Source organism: Lytechinus variegatus, chromosome 15 (genome assembly GCF_018143015.1).
Source record: "Lytechinus variegatus isolate NC3 chromosome 15, Lvar_3.0, whole genome shotgun sequence".
In the NCBI taxonomy this organism is placed as follows: domain Eukaryota; kingdom Metazoa; phylum Echinodermata; class Echinoidea; order Temnopleuroida; family Toxopneustidae; genus Lytechinus; species Lytechinus variegatus.
Window position 1 is genome coordinate 10,180,265 of NC_054754.1, and position 21,261 is coordinate 10,201,525.

Below are 21,261 nucleotides of genomic sequence, written 5' to 3' on the forward strand. Positions count from 1 at the left end.
AGACAAGTTGAATTAGTTGGTGAGTGGTGAGAATAGATAAGAATTCTATCTATGCTTTGTTGAGAAAATTAATGTTAAAAAGCAGTCATCATTTTACCACCTATAGTATATTCTTTCAAAACTATTTTGATCTGTTTAAAACTTTTGCCAATGTGTGAATAAGTGGTACTGAATGTTTATTTTAGAAAATGAGAAATATTTTATCGAAGGATTATTTCATTAGTCATGTTAAGAGTGATTTCTTATTGACTAATTTCCTCTTAGCAAATCAGATGCAAGGAATTTGGTAGCTTATAAAAGTTGTCTTTTGAAATATATGTGTAATGAAACTTCTTCCTGCTTCCAACAGGACCAGGCCCAGCTATCCCACGTGGTCCAATGTCTCGGCTCTGCCTTCGCATCTTCCGGCACCGCTCCATCCCCTGGCATGATGGCTACCCTTGCCCCGACCTGTTCCACTGATGCGATCTCTGATGGCAAACCTGCTGAGCTAGATCCAGAGGCATACCAGAGGTTGGTGGTGACGGCCCGCTCCGTGGCCGTCTCTCGGCCTCAGAATCTGGTCAGGTTCGCTGCTGGGTCTGGGTCAACAACAGAGGGCAGGCTTCCGACTGTGAGACATATTGGAGGTAGGGTAATATCTGCAACGTGTTGGGTTGATTAGGTTTGTAAAGATATGGATGACTCAGGTGTATATGTAAGTTGTGTCTAGCAAAAGACCTGATAAGTCAGTCAAAAGACACGACCTGACTCAAACTAAAGGCCTCTGACTGAGCATTTTGCAATTGGGGACAACAACTCTGGCATGAAACCCTTGATTTTGTTTGGCTTTTGTGTACTGCTACCATGGTAACAGTACAGAATTACCATCAATGGTAAGATTGATGAACTAGAATCCTGTCTCCTGAGTCAGTTCGTATAGAAAGACACAATGATGTTCAAACCATGGATGGTAAAAAATCCACTAAAAATGCATCAGCATAGTGATTTTGATCAGCTGCATATTAATATCAACAATCATCTCTTGAATATTGGTTGCCTACTTCATTCAGAAAAATTTGTTCATCTATTTTCTTCTTCATTAATACAGATTTGGAAGTCACTGAAATCGAGATTGAGGACAAGCTACACCCTTCATCCTCGTCCTCATCGACCTCCGTCTCCTCATCATCGTCCTCTACCCCAACGTCATCGACGACCACCACCAGCACAGCATCGTCTGACCTGAACAACGATCAGCCACTGCCGTTTGTCTCCAAGAAGTTAGTGATGACGGATGCCGAGTCGAAGCACTTCTTGACCAAGTTAATGGATGCCTTCTGGAGGCTTCATGACGGTAGACCAGCCAACCCTATGCTTGCTCCTGCATGCTTACCAGGTAAGTTCAATAAACTTACAGGCCATCAAACACAACATTGAAAGTTTGAACGTAATTGGACAAATAATTAGAAAGTTACACATTTTTTAAATATTTCACTAGGTATGTAATGTCTTAAAATTGAGATTTAGGGTAGCCCGGTAGGGACATCTCATCCATTGCTTCGAAATAAGAAATGATGAAAATGCCTTTTTTCTGAAAGTTATACTCACAAGGACAAGGTTTGTCTGGTAGATATAGCAATAAATTTGCGTAAATGGCTATCAACATGCAGGCCACAATACAGTCGCTGCTATGCATCTTTACTCTCAGTTGTTAATCAGTGTTTGAAACCTTGCGAGTTCAGTGGTAAGTTTAGTACCACAGTGAACAGAATTCAAACCTACTGTTGTCCTTGTGTGTTAGCAAACATTATATTTCTTGCCTCGATTGCTTACTCACCAGGACTGACCCACATAGAGATCACCATTGGAGCCTTGGTAGATGTCATCCATGCCTTTGCTTACAGCGACCCCACCAATGTTACCTTGGCAACCAAGCTTTTGATGAAGATGCTCGTCTGTGAGGTAGAATTCTGTCTTTTTTAATCTTGTCATTTTTTATAAGATGAGATTTTAGCCTATTTTCCCCAATGGCTACCTTATATTGTCTTTGACTCTTTCACATGACTGTGGTACATTCATGCAATCCTAGGAAAAATGTGTGAAAAGTTGATTCAGTTAAGTATAGTCTAGTGCAAACTTCAAGTACTTGATAGATGTCATATTTTATTCATGTACAACTGTTTCAGCAAGCCTCAAGCAATTTTCCAAAGTGCATTTATTTGATAGAAAACCATTTGTAATGTTCTTGGTCTTTAAGTCTATCCTCTGTAAATATTATGACTATATTGTAACCATTGTCATTCTCTGTAACCCTTACAAAGTCCACTTCAAATCTAATCTGACCTATTATGATTTGATTCTGTAGGATACCCAGGTTAGCTTTGCCGCCAAGCAAGCCCTGATCAGAGTGATGCGACCCCGACAGAAGCGTCGCCGGGTAATCATCCCCTCTCCACCCCAGTGCAGCTCGCCGCCTGTACCCGACGAAGGGGCCGAGCTGAACGTGGACGCGGAGGAGGACGAGGAGGAGGAAGAGGAGGAAGAAGACGAGGGTGACATGGAGACAGGAGTGATGCAGGGGGTCGAGGAGGAGGATGAAGAGGAGGATGAGGAGGAAGACGATGAGGAGGAGAGAGAGATCGCCATGCATCAGGAAGGTGACGATGCGGAGGGTATCCAGGATGAAGCTTCCTATGAAGTGGTGGTGAGATACCTTTCTTTACCCTTCATAATTTTAAATAGTAATAATATGCATTTATATAGCGCCATCTACCCAAGCTTTAGTTCGAGCTACCTAACAGTGCTCAGTGCATTCTTGGAGTTAATCCTGTTGGGTACCCATTTACCTTACCTGGGTCGAAGTGCGGCAAAATTTGGTTAAAATTCTTACTAAAGGAAAACATGCCATGGCTGGGATTCAAACTCATGTTCCTCTGATTGAAAGATGAGAGTTGAAGCCACAAGACAACGATGCCCTCAATTTTATCACCTTTATAATGCTTGTAATATTTGATTTCTTGGATTAGTAGTTCTGCAGATTCTTCTTGCAAAGTTATATTGAGATTTAATCCGATTCCTTTCTTGGCCCTTATACTGCTCTTAGGTAAAACAACTACATTTGAATAATAGTAATCATATTGATAATAGATGACCATCATATACTATGGTAACAAGGCTCAGCTGCTTTCATGGTAGTTACTATAACAATGACTACAGGATTTATCTAAAAGGACCTTGCTCAGATCCACATCTGTCTTTCCTTTCCCAGGAGCACTCAGAGCCCATGGTCCTAGAACCTGGCGATGCCGCCGGTATTGGTGCTGGATCCAACAACCAGCTCCCTCTGGAAGCCCTCCTGGGTGGGCGTGGCGGTTTCGCCCCCATGCTGGAGATACCACCTGAAGCCGATGACGAAGCCATGATGGAGCTTGCCATTGCTCTGAGTCTCCAGGAGCAGTCTAACCAAGGGGGAGCTGGAGGGCTGAACCTCCAGGGGCTTGGGCTGGGTGTAGGACGGGCACAAGGACAGAGTTCTTTGTCGCTGGAAGAAGGACCTCTCTCTGATACCACAGCATCAGGTAAGTGAAAGTTTGCTTTCAATTTTTTTGTTAACCTCATTTATAGACGTCAACAAGTCACTAAGTATTTATGCTGCACTTGTGCTACACAGACAAACAAAACGTAGACTGATATTCTTAGTAATGTACAATTAAAACAAGTGATAAGCATTGAGATCGAAGTGGAGCAAGGACCTTAAAAAACCTCCTTTCATGGGGATGACCAGTGGTATTTGTAAATCTATGTGTGTATATTTGTGTAGTTGTATGATATTAACCCCCCCCCCTTTATTTGTCTTCTGCAAGAAATAAATAGAGGATAATCGGGAACAATTTGATCTTATTTCCATGTAGGATATATTAAAAAAAATCTCCCCTGTGTTTATAAAATAAGCAAATTAAAATATATACTGTACAAATGATTGCCAGCTCATTCTATCCAGTCTATATAAAGTCTCTCTAACTGCATTCATATGATGAAACATTTTCTGCCTCCCTTTTCATGTTTTAGCTGCGAGCGATGATGAAGGAAGCACTGCAGCAACTGATGGATCAACCTTGAGGACATCCCCTGCAGAGCAGGGTGGGAGTGCTGGATCTGAGAGTGGGGCGAGTGCAGTAGACTCTATCACCGGAGAACACAGTGGTAAATAATAATGTCGCCTGTAGCCTTGATTTTAACCATCATAGCAATCCTGCTCACAGCCAGTCAAAGCAATCTTCCAGGCTGGTGAATGGGGAAAGTCATGCACCGGACATCTGAGTTTGTTATCCAGAATAATGACTGATGGGGAAAACGGGAAGGCTTTGTAGTGTCTTGTATGCAGTAACCTCTTGCAAGGGGGATGTGATGCCCTTGATGATGATGATATCTTTGATGATGATGGTGAGGATGATGATTGTTATGATGATGATGATGTTGATGATGATGATGATGATGAGGATGATGAGGTTGATGATGATGATGATGGCGGTGATGATGGTGATGACGATGATGATGATGATATCTTTCCTGCTTGATCACAGTGAGCGGACGAAGCAGCGCCTATGGTGACATGACCCATGAACACGCCTCTACCCAGGGGGAGAGCGTGTCCAGCGGCAGCGGGATGGTTGGTCAGTCCACTGGCCGGGAGGAGAGCAGTGATATGACCGAGAACCTGACGGACATTGATGGAGGTCACAGGATGCATACCCTGAGGCTCCTACTCCTAGAAAGACTCCTGGAGTTTCTACCAGATCTCAGGATCGTTGGAGGTGTCAGGGCAATACCATTCATGCAGGTATACAATTTGTCTTTTTTAAAGTAGAACTCTGACCATTCAGTCATCAAACTAGGTATTCTCCTTCATAGATGTAAATATAGAATATTACGATTGAAGTGATGTGGGATGTGCACATAACTGTTTTGAGAAATTAAGTGAAACTTTGAAATTCATAACATCCAAATTTGATGAAATTTTCAGTGTTGTGCTTCTTGGATATTTCTGCTTTTATTCAAGTCACCTTTCTGTTTGGGTGGACTTGTCCTGTAATGAAAGGTTTCTAAGTGCTGCGTACTATTGCCCTGGCTTTAACAAGGATTCCCATATGTGAATACCTGAGCATTCACAGAATTCCTGTCTACTTGGTACCCATTTACTACAACTGGGTGGAGAGTGGCAAGTGTGCTGAGGTGACATGAGTGCTGAGGTGGAATTTGAACACAAGAACCATGCGGTTCCAAGTCCAGAGGCTTACCCACTGAACCACAACACATTTATGAATGGTCCTTTTTTCATTGTTGTCCTTTTGATCTTCATCTCCCAGGTGATTCTAATGTTGAGCTCAGACCTTGACCCGGAGGATGACAAGGACAAGGCGGCCCTCGATCGTCTCCTCACCATCGTCCTCTTCGAGCTCCAACTGGACCGGAAGACGTTTGGCGATGTCTCCGCCCGTACCCCACACCATGAGGTGCAGTTGATCGTCATGCGGCTACTGAGCGTCTTCATGTCACGCACAAAGTCTGGTACCAAGCAGGCAAGCGAGGTAATCAAATGTACCAGTCAACTCAAGATGTGTATTTTGGTTGTGCTAGTTTTGGTATAAACAGGAACCTCCTTGCGATGTCTTTCAGATTCTCGAGTACAATACACACTGATATGTATTATTTATTAAATGTGATATGAGGAATGATTTCTGAAAGTCAGAGGAAATGGCAAATTTCATAAAAATTGAATAGCACACATAATCAACTGTTTTTCTTATCTGGAATTCTGCAGCTGTTTATGTGATCTTTTTTATCTCAAAGTTTTAGAAGATTGTTTGTGGTAACTCCCGTAAGAACACAGCAGGACAGCTTTTTTTTTTTTGCCGGTAAATGCTAAGCTTGTATATAACCAATTACGTTTAAAGGAAGATGACATTATGATGATGAGTGTTAGGATGTCTCTTTCAACTCACTCAAAAAGCCACATCAAGAGTTTCTCCTCAGTCCATCCATTTGTTCTGCCGTCCTCAATATTACATTGCCACTTGTCATGTTTCATTGATTTCTCTCCCCTGTGCAGTCATCCACTCAGATCTCTCATGCTACAGCGGCTGCCTTACTGAGTTGTGGAGCGGTGGATCATTGTTTACTGATTCTTAAAGCATTACTGGACCACTGGAAAGAAACAGGCATAGATGATGTAAGTTCAATCTCAAATGGCAATATTGGGTATAAAATGAAGAGTTGTGAAATTTCTCTCTCATTTTGACTTCTTCTGACAACTTTTTTTCCTTCTTTACAACAATATAGCTTACAATAATTTCACTCAATTGTTTTGCATCCACCTTGATTTATCAATTTCTTTGAATGTCATTTGATATCTCAAATCAAATGTTGGATTAGCACATGATGATTCCATGATGTAAGCTGACAGATTTCAGATGAGTTGCATCATTTATTGAATGCACATTCTCACTTCAAGAGGTTGATAAATTTCATTATTTGAAGTGTATTGTGTAAAATGTGAGAAGACACTGTTCTTTTTGCTTTTTGTTGCTATTATCATTATTTATTGTGCTGTCTTCATACTCGTTTAGGAGCCTGCTCCGCCAGGAGGGAACCTCCTCAAGCCTCACCCTCCCTCAGCTCCTCCTGACATGTCGCCATTCTTCCTACGTCAGTATGTCAAGGTATGTCGTACTATAGGGTGCTCAAAGAAATTACAGTGGATTTTTCATTTTACAGTTATGAAACTTGGAGAGACCATGTCCATTATTTCATGCAAGAAGATGTGAGCAGTGCAGGATGTGTCCTGGAAAAAATGCATAACAGTCTTCTTCCACATTCTGAGTTAATGAATACTAATAGTGAGAAAGTCATGTCCTTATTTATATTGAAATTTCATTTATATTGGAAATGATCATTATGACCTGTCAATTATTTGCATATTGCTCAGGAAGGATTTTGTGACGAAAATAGATTCCAAATCCTTAGATATAACTGTGAAATTTACTTTATTAGTAGTCTTTATTAACAAACTCTGTAACAATAATTGTTTGTAGGGTCATGCTGGTGATGTGTTTGAAGCCTACCCACAGCTGTTGACTGAGATGGTCCTTAGACTGCCATATCAGGTAGGTTTTCTTTTATCATTTTTGTTTTTATTATTATTGATTTAGATTTATTTGGGAGGGGGGGTGCTTTTTGTCTCACCTGCGAAGCAAAGTGAGACTATAGGCGCCGCTTTTCCGACGGCGGCGGCGGCGTCAACATCAAATCTTAACCTGATGTTAAGTTTTTGAAATGATGTCATAACTTAGAAAGTATATGGACCTAGTTAATAAAACTTGGCCATAAGGTTAATCAAGTATTACTGAACATCCTATTAGAGTTTCATGTCACATGACCAAGGTCAAAGGTCATTTAGGGTCAATGAACTTAGACCATGTTGGAGGAATCAACATCGAAATCTTAACCTGAGGTTAAGTTTTTGAAATGTCATCATAACTTAGAAAATATATGGACCTAGTTCATGAAACTTGGACATAAGGTTAATCAAGTATCACTGAACATCCTGCATGAGTTTCACATCACATGACCAAGGTCAAAGGTCATTTAGGGTCAATGAACTTTGGCCGAATTGGGGATATCTGTTGAATTCCCATCATAACTTTGAAAGTTTATGGATCTGATTAATGAAACTTGGACATAATAGTAATCAAGCATCACTGAACATTTTGTGCAAGTTTCAGGTCTCATGATTAAGGTCAAAGGTCATTTAGGGTCAATGAACTTTGGCCGAATCGAGGGTATCTGTTGAATTACCATCATAACTTTGAAAGTTTATTGGTCTAGTTCATTAAACTTGGACATTAGAGTAATCAAGTATCACTGAACATCCTGTGCGCATTTCAGGTCACATGACCAAGGTCAAAGGTCAATGAACTTTGGCCGAATTGGGTGTATCTGTTGAATTACCATCATAACTTTGAAAGTTTATGGATCTGATTCATGAAACTTGTACATAAGAGTAATCAAGTATCACTGAACATCCTGTTCGAGTTTCAGGTCACATGATCAAGGTCAAAGGTCATGTAAGGTCAATGAACTTTGGCCATGTTGGGGTTTTTTGTTGAATAACCATCATATCTCTGTAAGTTTATTGGTCTAGTTCATAAAAAAGGGAAATAAGAGTAACCATGTATCACTGAACATCTTGTGCGAGTTAGAGTAGTATTCAAAGTGAGCACTGCTGCTATATTGAACCGCGTGATGCAGGTGAGACGGCCAGAGGCATTCCACTTGTTTACCATTTATTATTGAAAACTGAACATGCCATTTTTTGTGTACATATATTTTTATTTTACACGCACACAAATCCCTTTGATATTATTTGTCAGCAAGCAATAAAATATCTTTCAGATGGCTTTGAATTGGTTCTCAAAAGTGGATTAATAAAAATAACACTGAAGTACATTGTTCAGTCGTCTAATACGATGAATGATATTTTATCAGTTATTATTAAATTGTTATATTAATATATTAACTATATTTTTGTTGTTTATCATGTGTTAATCAGATGAAGAAGATATGCGACTCAGCTCCTTCTGTCGGTATCCCCATCTTCGATCAAGCCTGGTTCTACTACCTTTGTGAGGTAAGTACACTTGTCCGTTGTATCTATAAATTGAACATAAATGCAGCTGTTGTATTGATCTGAATATTGCATTCAAACAGAATGCAATGAAATGACACCCAAAGTGTTTATATGTATAAATGAAAAAATTGTTTGCTAATTGATTGTGGTAGAAAATGATTGCTTGCTGAGAAACTGACAATACAAGTATGGCATTACAGCCAGGTGTCAGGTAATAATAATACATGATCCGACATGTTTTTAGCTGTGTTTGTGATCTTCAGTGTGGTAATTTTTCAGCTCAGATTTCAGGATTTCACAGAGTCAGATATATATATTTTTAAAAATTGAGAGAAAAGATCCATGTAGGACTACCTAGATAAGGTGACAGTCAACTTTCATTACAAAGACTTCAGATGAAATTTTTGTTTTCTGCAACTACTTCTGCATCATACCAGGGATTGTTACATAAATACTAGAAAATATTATGTGTTTGAAATGTGGGGATCAAGGCTATTACATTTTACATCAATATTGTGCAGTTCTGATGTGATTACCGTTTGGCCAAAGAAATGAATTTGAATCATATGACAGAAAAAAAATTAGAAAAAAGAATTTGTATGATGTGGTATGTAGTTGAGCTAATTGAAACTGTAGATCCATAAATTGGAAACACTGTCTATATTGAAATTTGTTAATTTTTATGATCAGTATATGATGACCCAGCAAACACCATTCGTGAGACGTCAGGTGAGAAAGCTCCTTCTCTTCATCTGTGGATCCAAAGAGAAGTACAGACAGCTGAGGGATCTACATGCACTGGAGTCACATATGAGAGATATCAAGTGAGTAGAGGAGTCGAGGGTTATTGGTTCGGGATGGGGGGGCACAATGCCCCCTACACATTTTGGATGATAAATCTCTTAAGAAATCTCACACTGAATTTTCTTAACATGTAGGCAATTCCATGAATAATCAACCTTTTGTATATTTACTTATTTCTCTCTATTCTTCATTTTATGAACTGCACCAACTTTTTTCCGAGAGAGCATTACAAGTTTTCATATAAAGTAGATAACAAAGAAATCACTTCAGATAGACCCCATGCATGAAGGTTCAGATGTATGTACATTCAATTATACATGTATAATTCAAAATGTTTAGATTCCTATAAACTATAAACATGATTTTTTTCTTGATGTGTAAATTAATGTATTATATATTTTTTTTATTCTGCAGACAAATCTGCTCTGAGAATGGTCTTCATCTAGAGACTGTATCAACAACTCCTATATCACTACCATATGATACACTCATTACTCTGGTAAATATTCAATTGTTTTCTTCAAAGAAATGATTTCATTACTAGTCATTCATGACTAAACCAAGGATGTAGTCGAGGCCAAATTTGCCAGTCTTGGCCTTGGCCTTAGGCTGAGTCGCGTGCACAAAATAGTTTTCTCTACTCGCCTTGTGACTCTGAAGTCCCGGCCTCTACTGCAATTCTGACTAAAGCAACCAAAAAAAAAATAAGTTGCACCATTCTATGGAACAAGATTATAAAATGCTCCCCAGGGAGTGGAGAAAGTGCATACATTGTGTGCAGGTATGTCAGGATCTGTTGACTGGGGAAATCTTTGAAGTCTTTAGTGATGTTCTGGTTCTGGTATTAATGGCTTTATAAAGAGCAGGTTATCATTATTTTCTCTGTTTTTTGTTGAAAAGAAAAATCCCATCAGATTAGATTAAGTGGATTTACATCCACAGTTTGTTTTTTATTTTAAATAATGATGTTCAAATACTAAAAAAAACGTTTTTTTATGAAAAAAATAAAGATTGTCAAATTATTTCTTTTTGTGGAGTATGAAATGTGTAATACAGATGTTGTGTTCCACATTCGAAACTTGCATTCTGTTTTCTTTTCTGAATTATTTGTTTTTAAAATTTCTGTTGTATAGATTGAGCATCTGAAAGCATGCCAAGAAGTGGCTACTTCCAGAACAACAAACTGGCAGAAGTTTGCCATCAAGGATGAGAGTAAGTTTTTCATTCTTAAGTTCACACCACTTTTCAGTGTTCTCACTGTGATGTTTGTGATCTTTTAATTCTGTCAGCCATCCAGGTTTTAAATCCTGTTTAATCCCAACTACAGGGGTTGCTGGATTCACCTTGCACACAAAAATAAAACAAATTCCCAAATTAAAAAGTGAAAGACTGTATGAGAAGGAAAGTAAAATCTGTGTTGGATGTTTCCTTCACAAAATGAGCTTTAACTTCAATGAAATAAGCTCATCATTCATCCCATGCAAAAAATGACTTTCAGTTGTTACTTCAGTGAGAGAGCTTAGTGACTGACCCATAAAATTTACTGAGCTTATTTTCATTCAGGACTGCATATTGTCTTGATGAGAGTTACCATGTACATCATGTGAGTATGATAGCACGATTGCAATGTTTGGTTAATTGAGATGAATGAGGCCATGACCCAGGTTTCACAAAACATACTTTGCTGTACTTTTGCATTTATAGCTGTTATCCCCAGCCTTCTCCAAGCGAGCTTCCATCTCGACGAAGGAGTGTCGCCTCTCGTTCTTCAGCTTCTGACCTGTGCCCTTTGCGGGGTCAAAAGTCAACCAGCATCCTCGAGCTCTTCTTCATCGTCCTCGTCGAGCTCCAGGCAGAAGAGGGAACGTGGGAAAGAGAAAGATAAGGACAAGGAGAAGAGCAAGGATAAAGATAAAGACAAAGATAAATCTGAAGAGAAAGGTGATTATTGGGATGGTTGATTTGATAGTAACAACATTAACAACATCAGGGCTCCGTCTTACAAAGAGTTGCGATTGATCCAACCAATCGCAACTATGGATGGCCAGCAACGTCAACATCTAAAGTACTAATTTGTTAAGAATAGTTTCTAGATATGTCTATTCTTACATTCACCATTCTCTTGAAGATTCAGTGTGATTCTCTTTGTTTACTAATAGGAGATCATGCAAATCTCCTGTAGGAAACATTATGATGTGATGGATTTCCATACAGTTGAGATTGATTGGATCAATCATAACTCTTTGTAAGACAAGGCAACATTGATCATAGAATGATAGAAAAAGTGTAATATATGAATGGATGGATGAATGATGGAATGAATTCATGAAGGGAGGGAGGGTTGGAAGAATATGAATGAATGATTAAATTGATAAATGGTTGAATGGATGGACAGGTGATTGAATACATTGGATGGATGGATGGATGGATGGATGGATGGAAGGAAGGAAGGAAGGAAAATTGAATAGGGGAGTGAATTAATGTATGAATAAATGGATGGATGGATGGTTCTTCGGTAAATTCTTGGTCATGTATTATAGAAGATAAAATGAAGGAATAAATTAATTAAATCAATTAATAAACAATTGAATGGATAAAAGAATAAGTAGTTAAGGTCAAAAGAATTGCATGTCCCTTATTGATGAATTAAAAGGTGGAGCTATCTAAACATTATTATTAAATTAACTTTTGTCAATAATTTTTCTCAGAGAGCCCTCCAGTGCATGATGAAGTGCTATGTCAGGCGTTGGTGAATCAGCTCAACAAGTCTATCGGTCGTGACATCCTCCGTCGTTTCATCAGAACTCATCTTCTGGAGTCTAACAACACGGCACTGCGCTGGCAAGCTCATGGATTCCTGCTCTACATCTTCAGGTAAATTTTATAATCATCGTTGTCATCATTGCCATTGTAATCATCAACATCACCATTATCATCACATCATCATCATCAATACTACAGATCCAGTCAGCAATCTTTGAGCATAATTTACACTCGATTTTACACTCGAGCAAGAACAAAGGAAATAGTCCAGTGAATCTATTCTATTGTTCTGGCTTGGTCACTCTATTGTTCCGGGCTCGAGTGTAAACTATGCTCAAAGATTACTGACTGCCACTGTACCATCTTCTTTTTATTATCATCTTCATTAACTCCTCCATTTCATCATCATCATCATCACCAATATTATCATAACTAACGTCATCATCATATCACTGCCATCATATTTTCTTATCATATATCATCCTTTCGTATTATCATCATCATGATCTTCATCATTACCATCACCAGTATCATCATCATCATTATCATCTTCACCATAATATTTATCATTAGTCATTTTTCCCCCTTTTACAAGGGTCCACGAATTGATCAGTAATGACACTTCCTCCACTTGCTTAGTGTAATACTGATATCCATATGATGCATCCCCTCTACAAAGTTTTCTTTGACATATAATATAATTGCTCTTTTTTTCTTTTCGTTCTCCAAATCTTTGATTCATTAATTCAACCTACCAGATTTTTCGGCATATACTTTTTCCTCTAATTTATTCAATTTTTTACATTTCTTTCAGGAGTTCTCCAGCAGCCAAGCAGGAGGAGCTCCTGGAGCTGATGTGGGAGCTATGGCCGGAGCTATCCAACTATGGACGCAAGGCATCACAGTTCGTTGACCTCCTGGGCTACTTCTCACTCAAGGCACCCTACACTGTAGGCAAGGTAGGCAAAAAAGAAGGAGAAGTTTCTTCTTTTTATACTTTTATCGCTATGGAGCAGAAAGGGTTTTGTGACATTTGCTCTGTCGACAATTGCTCTGCTCTAAATTCCACACCCTAATCGAATGACCAACTTCAACCCATTTACCCGAAACCTAATATAAAACCCATTGCAACCCTTAACCTAACCCTATCTTAGACGAAATTAAGCGCAGAGCAATTGTCGCAGGAGCAAATGTCGTGTCACTGCAGAAAGAAGACTGCAGTGTCTTGTTTTTGTGGGGGTTTTAGGGGATGTTGTTTTGTTTGTTTTTGTTTTTCATAGGGCTGTTAAGTTGATTCTAGTTGATTCAGATTAGACTTTGCTTTGGATGACACAACATTTGATCCTTTGACATTTGCTCCAGTCTTAATATCTCACAGGGTTAGAGTTACTATTGTAATAGATTTTTTTTCAGAATAATGTAAAGATTTGGATCAAGGTTTATTCAGTTTTGGGGGTAAGGATTTACATTTGGCTTAACTTCCAGATTTTCAATCGGAGCAATTGTCACCGTAGCAAATGTCATGGAATTGGGCTTCGAATCATATTTCAATACTTATATGTCCTTAGGCAATTTATTGATCAATATTAGCCGATCTCCACCCAGGTGTAGTAAGAACACCTGTTCAGATCTTTCTCATCGCACTGAATGATGAATCACTATATGATTTACCTGACATCTTCATATCGTGGGGGGGATTAAACGGGGGCGTGGGGTGATTTAACCCCCAGAATGATCAATAGAGCAATGGAAATCCCTATTCATTGCAGTGATAGAGCTTATCCAATGTTGCATATTTAGGCAATACAATACAATTCAAAGCAATATTGGCATTCATATAATGCTTTACACAATGACTGTATCACAGCGCTTTACAAATGAGCAAAAAGAAAATTATGAAAAACAAATACATGCATAAATGACAAGTAAATTAACTATATAAAAAAAGCATTTAGTGAGAAAGAGCCCCCCAAAAAAATATCAATCAATAAAATTGTGATTGCTTCATGTCTTCAATCTTTCCATGTTTTTGTTCCTTCTAGTCTCTACAGTATGTCCAGAAGGCTGCTACTCTGCTGAAGACACAGAATCAATGTCTCGCTAACCATCCTAACTCCAACATCTACAAGTAAGTATTTCACTTTAGATTTAATCCATTGCTGCTGGCTAAAGACACACAATCATTCCTAGATGTTAAGTATATTTATTAGATAACGTGATATACTGAAAAAAAATTCAGTATTGCTAAAAATATGCACTCCTTCATGCCAAGTGTTGAATGATGAAAGCACTACAATGTTCAGTGAGCAGAGAGAAACAAATTCTATTTAATGTAATGATTTATCACCTGACTTCAAAATTAAAATATCTGAAGCATGGCAGAACTTTAACACTTTTCATTTTCTTGTGGGGTTCACTAACTTTTCAGCAACACTGTAGCTTATCTGATTGATGATGGTACAGGAAAACTCCAGATAAAGTCTTTGATGGCCAAGCCATTGTTTTTTAACATTGGCCTCCCCCATCTATTGTCCTATCTTATATTCCTCTGTAAAGACTGAATTGCAAACACACACATTCAGCCATTTGAAGGAATAAGTAAGTTAATAATATGTTGTTTTTTGGTCTTTTTTTCTCCAGCATGTTAGCAGGATTGGTAGAATTTGATGGCTTCTATCTGGAGAGCGATCCGTGTCTGGTATGCAACAATCCAGAAGTTCCCTTCACTGTGAGTATAACATAAAACAATAAAAAGTGTTGTTCATGTATAAATAAAATAGGTCAGTATAAATTAATTGACTGGGGATACATATAGGAAAGATGTTGACAATCTCATTAGATACAAAAGTTGCATTATATTATTCCTTCCAAGAGTTATACTTGTAAATTCATCTGTGTGGTCATGGGATGAATTGTTATGTGAAGTCTCATTCAAAAAATCTTATTTTTACACTGAATGAATTGTGTTCCCCGATAGTATGGCAAAGAAAAAATATCACTCCAACTTTATGAACAGTAGTATGGATTATGACGTGATATCATGCAACATAAATGCACATCTTTCAGTTTTACTTCAGTACTACAGTTTTTTGGGGTTTTTTTTTGCTGTCTTCTCAGTGTATATTTGCATGAATAGTACTAGACATCTTGTGATTATTGGTAGATGGTTTATTTTGTCTTTTGTTTGCTGTGAATAGAATAATTTGAATGGGATCCATTAAATGATAAATAGCTCTTTTATAAAAATGCGCTTTCAACAAAATGATCATATTACGACATAAGTATTATTCTGAAGACAGATAGTAAAGCTGCCCTAAACATCAAGTCTTTTCTCCTGCTCTGCAACTCTTCTCTGCTCCAGCCATCCTTCTCTCATCTTCTCCAACTACTCAAATCTTTTAACTTTCTAGTTTACAGTCTTTAAGGACAGCACTCTACAATACCTACCTTCCAATCTTCCACTTTATCGCCTCTCCATTTCACTTCTACCTCTATGCACATTTCTTGGACTTTCCAGGACTTACCACTTGTTGTACCGTCAACCACTTCTGCGATTATCCATAACACCATGCAGACCTTCAAACATCATATAATTTTCTTTTCTTTCTGTAGAATATGAAACTGACAGCTTTGAAGGTCGACTCACGTAACACGGCCAACTCCCAGATCGTGAAGCTTGTCGGGACCCACACCATCGCCAAGGTAACGCTCCGCATCAGCGATCTCAAACGCACCAAGATGGTGAGGACAATCAACATCTACTACAACAACCGCACCGTCCAGTCTGTTGTTGAACTCAAGAACAAGTAAGTCTGGTTATGTTAATCTTCTTTTAAGACACACAAGTATGTTTGTAAGGAAGTATTATCAGTGAGGGAACCTATTGCTTGAAGTTCTTTCCAAGGACAATTGATGCACTACAATAAGTGGCTCAGCCTATCAACTGTGTTTGAAACTGAGGTTTGGAACAGACAAAAATTTGCTTAGAAGACCACTGACTTTGAAATGTTAAAGAAAGTCTGAACCTTGGTACTTGATACGTAGATTGAAGAACTAAATTCTTGGATTGACTCGACTAGATGCACTCTATATACCAGATGAAGCTGGTTATGTCACCATAATGATGAGTGTTACAACTGTCTCTCTTTCAGTTATGACTGCTTCCTTGAACCTCTGAATACAGTTCCCTAGTTCATTTCCTCTTCTTGTAATTTATTTTCTTCTGGATATTGTCTAGCCTTTACTTTTCATTAATATTTGAATATGCATGTACATTATTGGTAGATTTCAGGAACTGTAAATGAAGCACAGGCCCACTATCTACATTCAATTAACAGAGAACTATTGATCATTTCATCATAATTTCAGACCTACCATCTGGCACAAGGCCAAGAAATGTGTGCTTGCCGCTGGACAGACTGAACTCAAGCTTGAATTCCCCCTCCCCATCGTCGCTGCAAACATTATGATCGAGTACGCTGACTTCTACGATAACCTGACAGCATCTGCCGAGACTCTGCAGTGTCCTCGCTGCAGTGCTTCGGTGCCGGCCAATCCCGGTGTCTGCGGCAACTGTGGGGAGAATGTTTTCCAGTGTCACAAGTGCAGGTGGGTTTGAGGTTGATATACAAATAGCCTTGCATTTGAAGTTTGAAGTGATTGCTGAAGTGCACCGAATAGAGTAGCCAGAGATTGTTGAGACCTCATGTTTATAATAAGCATCAATTTGGTCAGTTTACTTTGAATGTGTTGAAAAGCATTGCTAAGTAAATCAGAAACTAAAGGTATTCCTAACCATTTTGGTATGAATTTGACAAAACCTTGGAAGGTGTGCAAAAATTTTATATTATTTTTATGTGTGTATTTCCTTCATGTTTCTATTTGTAAAGAGCCATCAACTATGATGAAAAAGACCCGTTCCTCTGCAACTCCTGCGGATTCTGCAAGTATGCCAAGTTTGACTACACCCTGACAGCGAGGGCTTGCTGCGCTGTTGATCCCATTGAGAACGAGGAAGATAGAAAGAAGGTAATGAATTAAATTCTCTTTGATACCATGATTTCTGTGGTTATTGAATTATCTTCTTATTATTCTCAGAGAAAGAAAACCTCTCTATAGGCCTTCTGATCCCCATCCCATTTTTTCTGAAAAATATTCTTGCGGGGGGGGGGGGTAGTATTTACTCTTCATGAATTCATGCATCTCCTCTTTTACAATCTGTCAAAAGCAATTGTCAGAAAATCGATGAATATTGCTGTACATTGGCTTTCCACGTTGGTTTGTATGTTTCTATGTCTCTCATTGAGGTGTTGTCTCCGGACTTTGAACCACAAGGTCCGGGGTTTGAATCCCACTGCAGCATTTGCATCCTTCGGCAATGTGTTTATCTACATTTGCCACTCTCCACCCTGGTGTGGTAAATGGGTAACGGGTGAGAAGGAATTCCTCGAATACTCGATGGGCCCGATCAGGGTAGCCATGCTATAACGCCGGATATAGTATGCAACACTTAGGAACATAAATGTTGCATTTTATCATTATAATTCTCATTTCATTTTGTTGATATTTTCTTTTATTTTCCTTAAAGGAGAATGAAACCATTGGAACAAGATAGCTTGTGTGAAAACAGAAAATCAAAGAAACAGATCAACAAAATTTAAGAAAAATCGGACAAATGATGAGAAAGTTATGAGCATTTGAATATTGCAATCACTATTGCTATGGAGATAGCAAATTGGCAATGCGACAAAGATGTGTGATGTCACTGATGAACAACTCTCCCCATTACTTTAGTATATATTTCACTTGAATTGCCTCTTTTATCACATCTATCCATAGATCATGTGTTCTTTTTACATGAGGGCATGTAATACATATTTTTTTAAGAATACATCATGGATAAAGAGTTTGTATCATTGTAAGAAAAAGCAAAAAGAGACATTTTGAGGGTATTTTATAGTCCACCAAAGGGAAAGTTGTTCATCAGTGACATCACACATCCTTGTCGCATTGCCAATGGGAGGATCTCCATAGCATGAGTGATTGCAATATTCAAATGCTCATAACTTTCTCATTATTTGTCCGATTTTTCTCAAACTTTCTTTACTCTTATTCTTTGATTTTGCTGTTTCTACTCAAGCCTATTTGTTCCAAAGGTTTCATTCCCCTTTAATGCCCCATAAAATATGAAGATGCCTCCTGATGAAACCTCTACTGGACGAATATTGATTACTGCTTTCCTTTTACTTTGATACATCTAGGCCACTACCAGCATCAATTCATTGCTTGAGAGGGCAGACCGTGTCTACCGCCAGCTGGTGTCACACCGCCCTCAGCTTGAAGCTCTGCTAGTCAAAGTCCATGAAGCGGGTGGGGAGAAATCTTCGGTAAGTAACCTGAAAATTGAGGAGGGAGAAAAAAGTTTCCATGAAGTTCAGCTGCTCTAGTTTAATTGGTTTTATTGTCATTCGTGTGAAGGTATTTTGAATTAATAGAATTGAGCTAGGTGTGTGAATGTGGTTCCTGTTTTGATCATATGTAAAATACTTGAAAATCATCATGCAGATCTCATTAAACTTACATAGAAATTCAATCGAAACTCATAGAAATGAGCAACATTTTGATTTCGTCCCTTCTTTCATTTAACTTACAAAGTTCATGAACAGATTTTCTAATCTGTTTGTGAATGTTATATTTTCTTTAGGGTAAATTTGGAATAAGGACATATGGACTAAACCTTTGTAAGTTGTTAGGCTTTGTAACAATTATGCTATTGAAATGGCTTCCTCTTTAATGTAAGTCTCGTGTTAGAGGTGACAGGTGTTGTGATGGTGTAGAAATTGACTCAATGTTGTTGGAGGTGTTTCATTTTCCTTCATTAAATATTTTCTTCCTGCAGGATCTTGCGACTGGAGCCTCCAGTGGTCCTTCGGGGAGCTCCGGGGTGGCCACCGTCAACCGTGTGATCCAGCTCCTGGCTCAGCGCTACTGTGGAGACTGCAAGGGAACCTTTGAAGAGCTTAGCAAGATCATACAGGTATGGCCAGTGTGAAGAGGGGTTGTGATGGTGATGGTAGAGGGGGGGGAGATGGGAAGGTTAAGGGAAAGAGGAAAAGGGGGAGAAGGAGGAAAGGTAGGAGTAATGAGAGCTGGGAAAGTAGAAAGGTGACAAAGGAGGAGATGAGAATGAAGAGAAAGGAGGAGGAGATGAAAAGGGAATGAAGGAAAGATGAAAGAGAGCCGGAGAAGTAGAAAGATGAAAAGGAAGGAGATAGGAAGAATGAGGAGGAAGGAGTCGGAGAAGAAGGAGGGAAGGAAGGTTGAAGAATAGGTGGAGAAGAAGAAAGATGACTTCGGAGGAGATGAGAAGAATGAAGAGGGAGGGGGAGGGAAGGAAGAAGTAGACGGAGGAGGAGAAAGAGATGAAGGAGGGAGAGGAGGAAGAGAGTATGAAAAGGAGAAAGAAAAGGAGGAGGAGGAGGAGCAGTAGAGAGGAGGGGAATAGAAAAGAGGGTGAAGGAGGGGAGGACAAGAAGGAAAAATACACAGAAAGAAAATTGAAGGAAGAGTCGAAATGCTGAAGAGAAATGATAAAACAATGATAATGAGGAGGAAACATTTGTATCAATACCCCACCCAGGAGTACATGTAGTAAATGGGTACCTGGTAGGAAGAAATTCCTTGAATGCTTAATCAGAGTAGTTATGCTTAAAGCTGGTACATATAAATAGTAAGCTGAAACATTGTATTGTGCACTATATAAATGTTGCATATTTTTCTGTAATGTTACAGAAAGTCCTTGCCTGCCGTAAGGAGCTTGTTGAGTATGACTGCCGGCAGAGGGAATCCTCCTTGAAAGCTGGAGGACCACACTCCGGAATGACCCCCCTCATGTCACCCCTACCCAGCCCTCACCCCACCCCAACAGCCAGTGCCATGGCCATGGAGGTCGCCAGCTGCCAGCAAGAAAGGAGGTAGGATATCTTTTCCTTGTAAGGTTCATCTTTGAAATGAAATGATAAACGTTAATTTGAATTTGTCTTTATATATGTACCCACTTGAAATGCAATGATAATTTAGTTTTATCCCTGGCAAGGCATTTTTCTATATTTGCCACTCTATACCCAAGGGTAAATTCGTATTCGGGCCCTATACCAGAAATATTAGCTTTGATTGTGGGTCTATTGTGTATGATTGATCATACACAATTATTAATGCAGTTAAAATCATGCCTGCGATCAATGTTAAGCTTTATGTTAAGGTCGCCTAGTTGGCCTTGGTTTGTTATTGCCATATGTCCTCTTGTAGCAACGCTCCCCAGGGAGTGGATATGATGTGCTTTGTGTTGGAATGAATCCAAAAAACAGATCCATGATATCTTAGTGTACAATTTGTGAAATAATTATTTGACCATTTTCCGGCTAAACTCCCATACAGTATGGTCGAATTATTATTTCCAAAGCTGTATTTTGCTTGAAGCACTGCATAAATCTAGTGTTATGCCATGTTACATTGAATAAATTGATCAATGATATGACAAAGTTTTCAACATCTGTCTTAATCGACCTTCCCACTCCTATCATTTTCCAGTCTTGGGCGTTGCTATGGATGTGCAGCGGCTGCTACGGAACATTGCGTGACCCTTCTCAGAGCCCTGGCGTCCCATCCGGAAACCAAACAGATACTAGTCAACCAGGTGAGTAAACTGACTTCTGATTTCTAACTTCATTCATTCATTCCCATCAGCGTACAGGGCCCACTCAATTTAATATACATATTACGCTCTGTAAATCATCATGATCCAAATTTTGTTTGTTTTTTCGTTGTCTCTTCCTTGGGGAATCATTATTTCAAAATATTACGTATATACAAATTTACATGTGAATAACTTTTTTTCAAAAGTCTAATGATATAAGACTAACAGGAATCATGATCCTGATATATACTTGCTTTGTAAAAATATCTAAAAGATTCAGATTTTTACTTTTTTTTTACATCAGTAAGAGTGTTAATATTTACAAGATAAT

The 21,261-nt window shown here is 38.7% G+C and overlaps 1 protein-coding gene across 1 annotated transcript in view; it reads left to right on the top strand.

The window, feature by feature from the left end:
* LOC121428957 (E3 ubiquitin-protein ligase UBR4-like) overlaps positions 1 to 21,261 on the top strand; it is a 124,742-nt gene that overhangs the window by 66,479 nt on the left and 37,002 nt on the right. Inside the window, exons 53-79 of the mRNA XM_041625852.1 lie at positions 350 to 629; positions 1,091 to 1,378; positions 1,823 to 1,944; positions 2,348 to 2,686; positions 3,251 to 3,560; positions 4,051 to 4,185; positions 4,566 to 4,822; positions 5,349 to 5,570; positions 6,092 to 6,211; positions 6,609 to 6,701; positions 7,074 to 7,145; positions 8,591 to 8,668; positions 9,359 to 9,492; positions 9,887 to 9,971; positions 10,606 to 10,684; positions 11,177 to 11,413; positions 12,181 to 12,346; positions 13,050 to 13,194; positions 14,278 to 14,363; positions 14,876 to 14,963; positions 15,848 to 16,041; positions 16,604 to 16,843; positions 17,125 to 17,263; positions 18,496 to 18,621; positions 19,134 to 19,271; positions 20,027 to 20,208; positions 20,825 to 20,930. Of these exons, the coding sequence (XP_041481786.1) occupies positions 350 to 629; positions 1,091 to 1,378; positions 1,823 to 1,944; positions 2,348 to 2,686; positions 3,251 to 3,560; positions 4,051 to 4,185; positions 4,566 to 4,822; positions 5,349 to 5,570; positions 6,092 to 6,211; positions 6,609 to 6,701; positions 7,074 to 7,145; positions 8,591 to 8,668; positions 9,359 to 9,492; positions 9,887 to 9,971; positions 10,606 to 10,684; positions 11,177 to 11,413; positions 12,181 to 12,346; positions 13,050 to 13,194; positions 14,278 to 14,363; positions 14,876 to 14,963; positions 15,848 to 16,041; positions 16,604 to 16,843; positions 17,125 to 17,263; positions 18,496 to 18,621; positions 19,134 to 19,271; positions 20,027 to 20,208; positions 20,825 to 20,930 (4,461 nt within the window). The remainder of the gene's footprint in view (positions 1 to 349; positions 630 to 1,090; positions 1,379 to 1,822; positions 1,945 to 2,347; positions 2,687 to 3,250; positions 3,561 to 4,050; positions 4,186 to 4,565; positions 4,823 to 5,348; positions 5,571 to 6,091; positions 6,212 to 6,608; positions 6,702 to 7,073; positions 7,146 to 8,590; positions 8,669 to 9,358; positions 9,493 to 9,886; positions 9,972 to 10,605; positions 10,685 to 11,176; positions 11,414 to 12,180; positions 12,347 to 13,049; positions 13,195 to 14,277; positions 14,364 to 14,875; positions 14,964 to 15,847; positions 16,042 to 16,603; positions 16,844 to 17,124; positions 17,264 to 18,495; positions 18,622 to 19,133; positions 19,272 to 20,026; positions 20,209 to 20,824; positions 20,931 to 21,261) is intronic.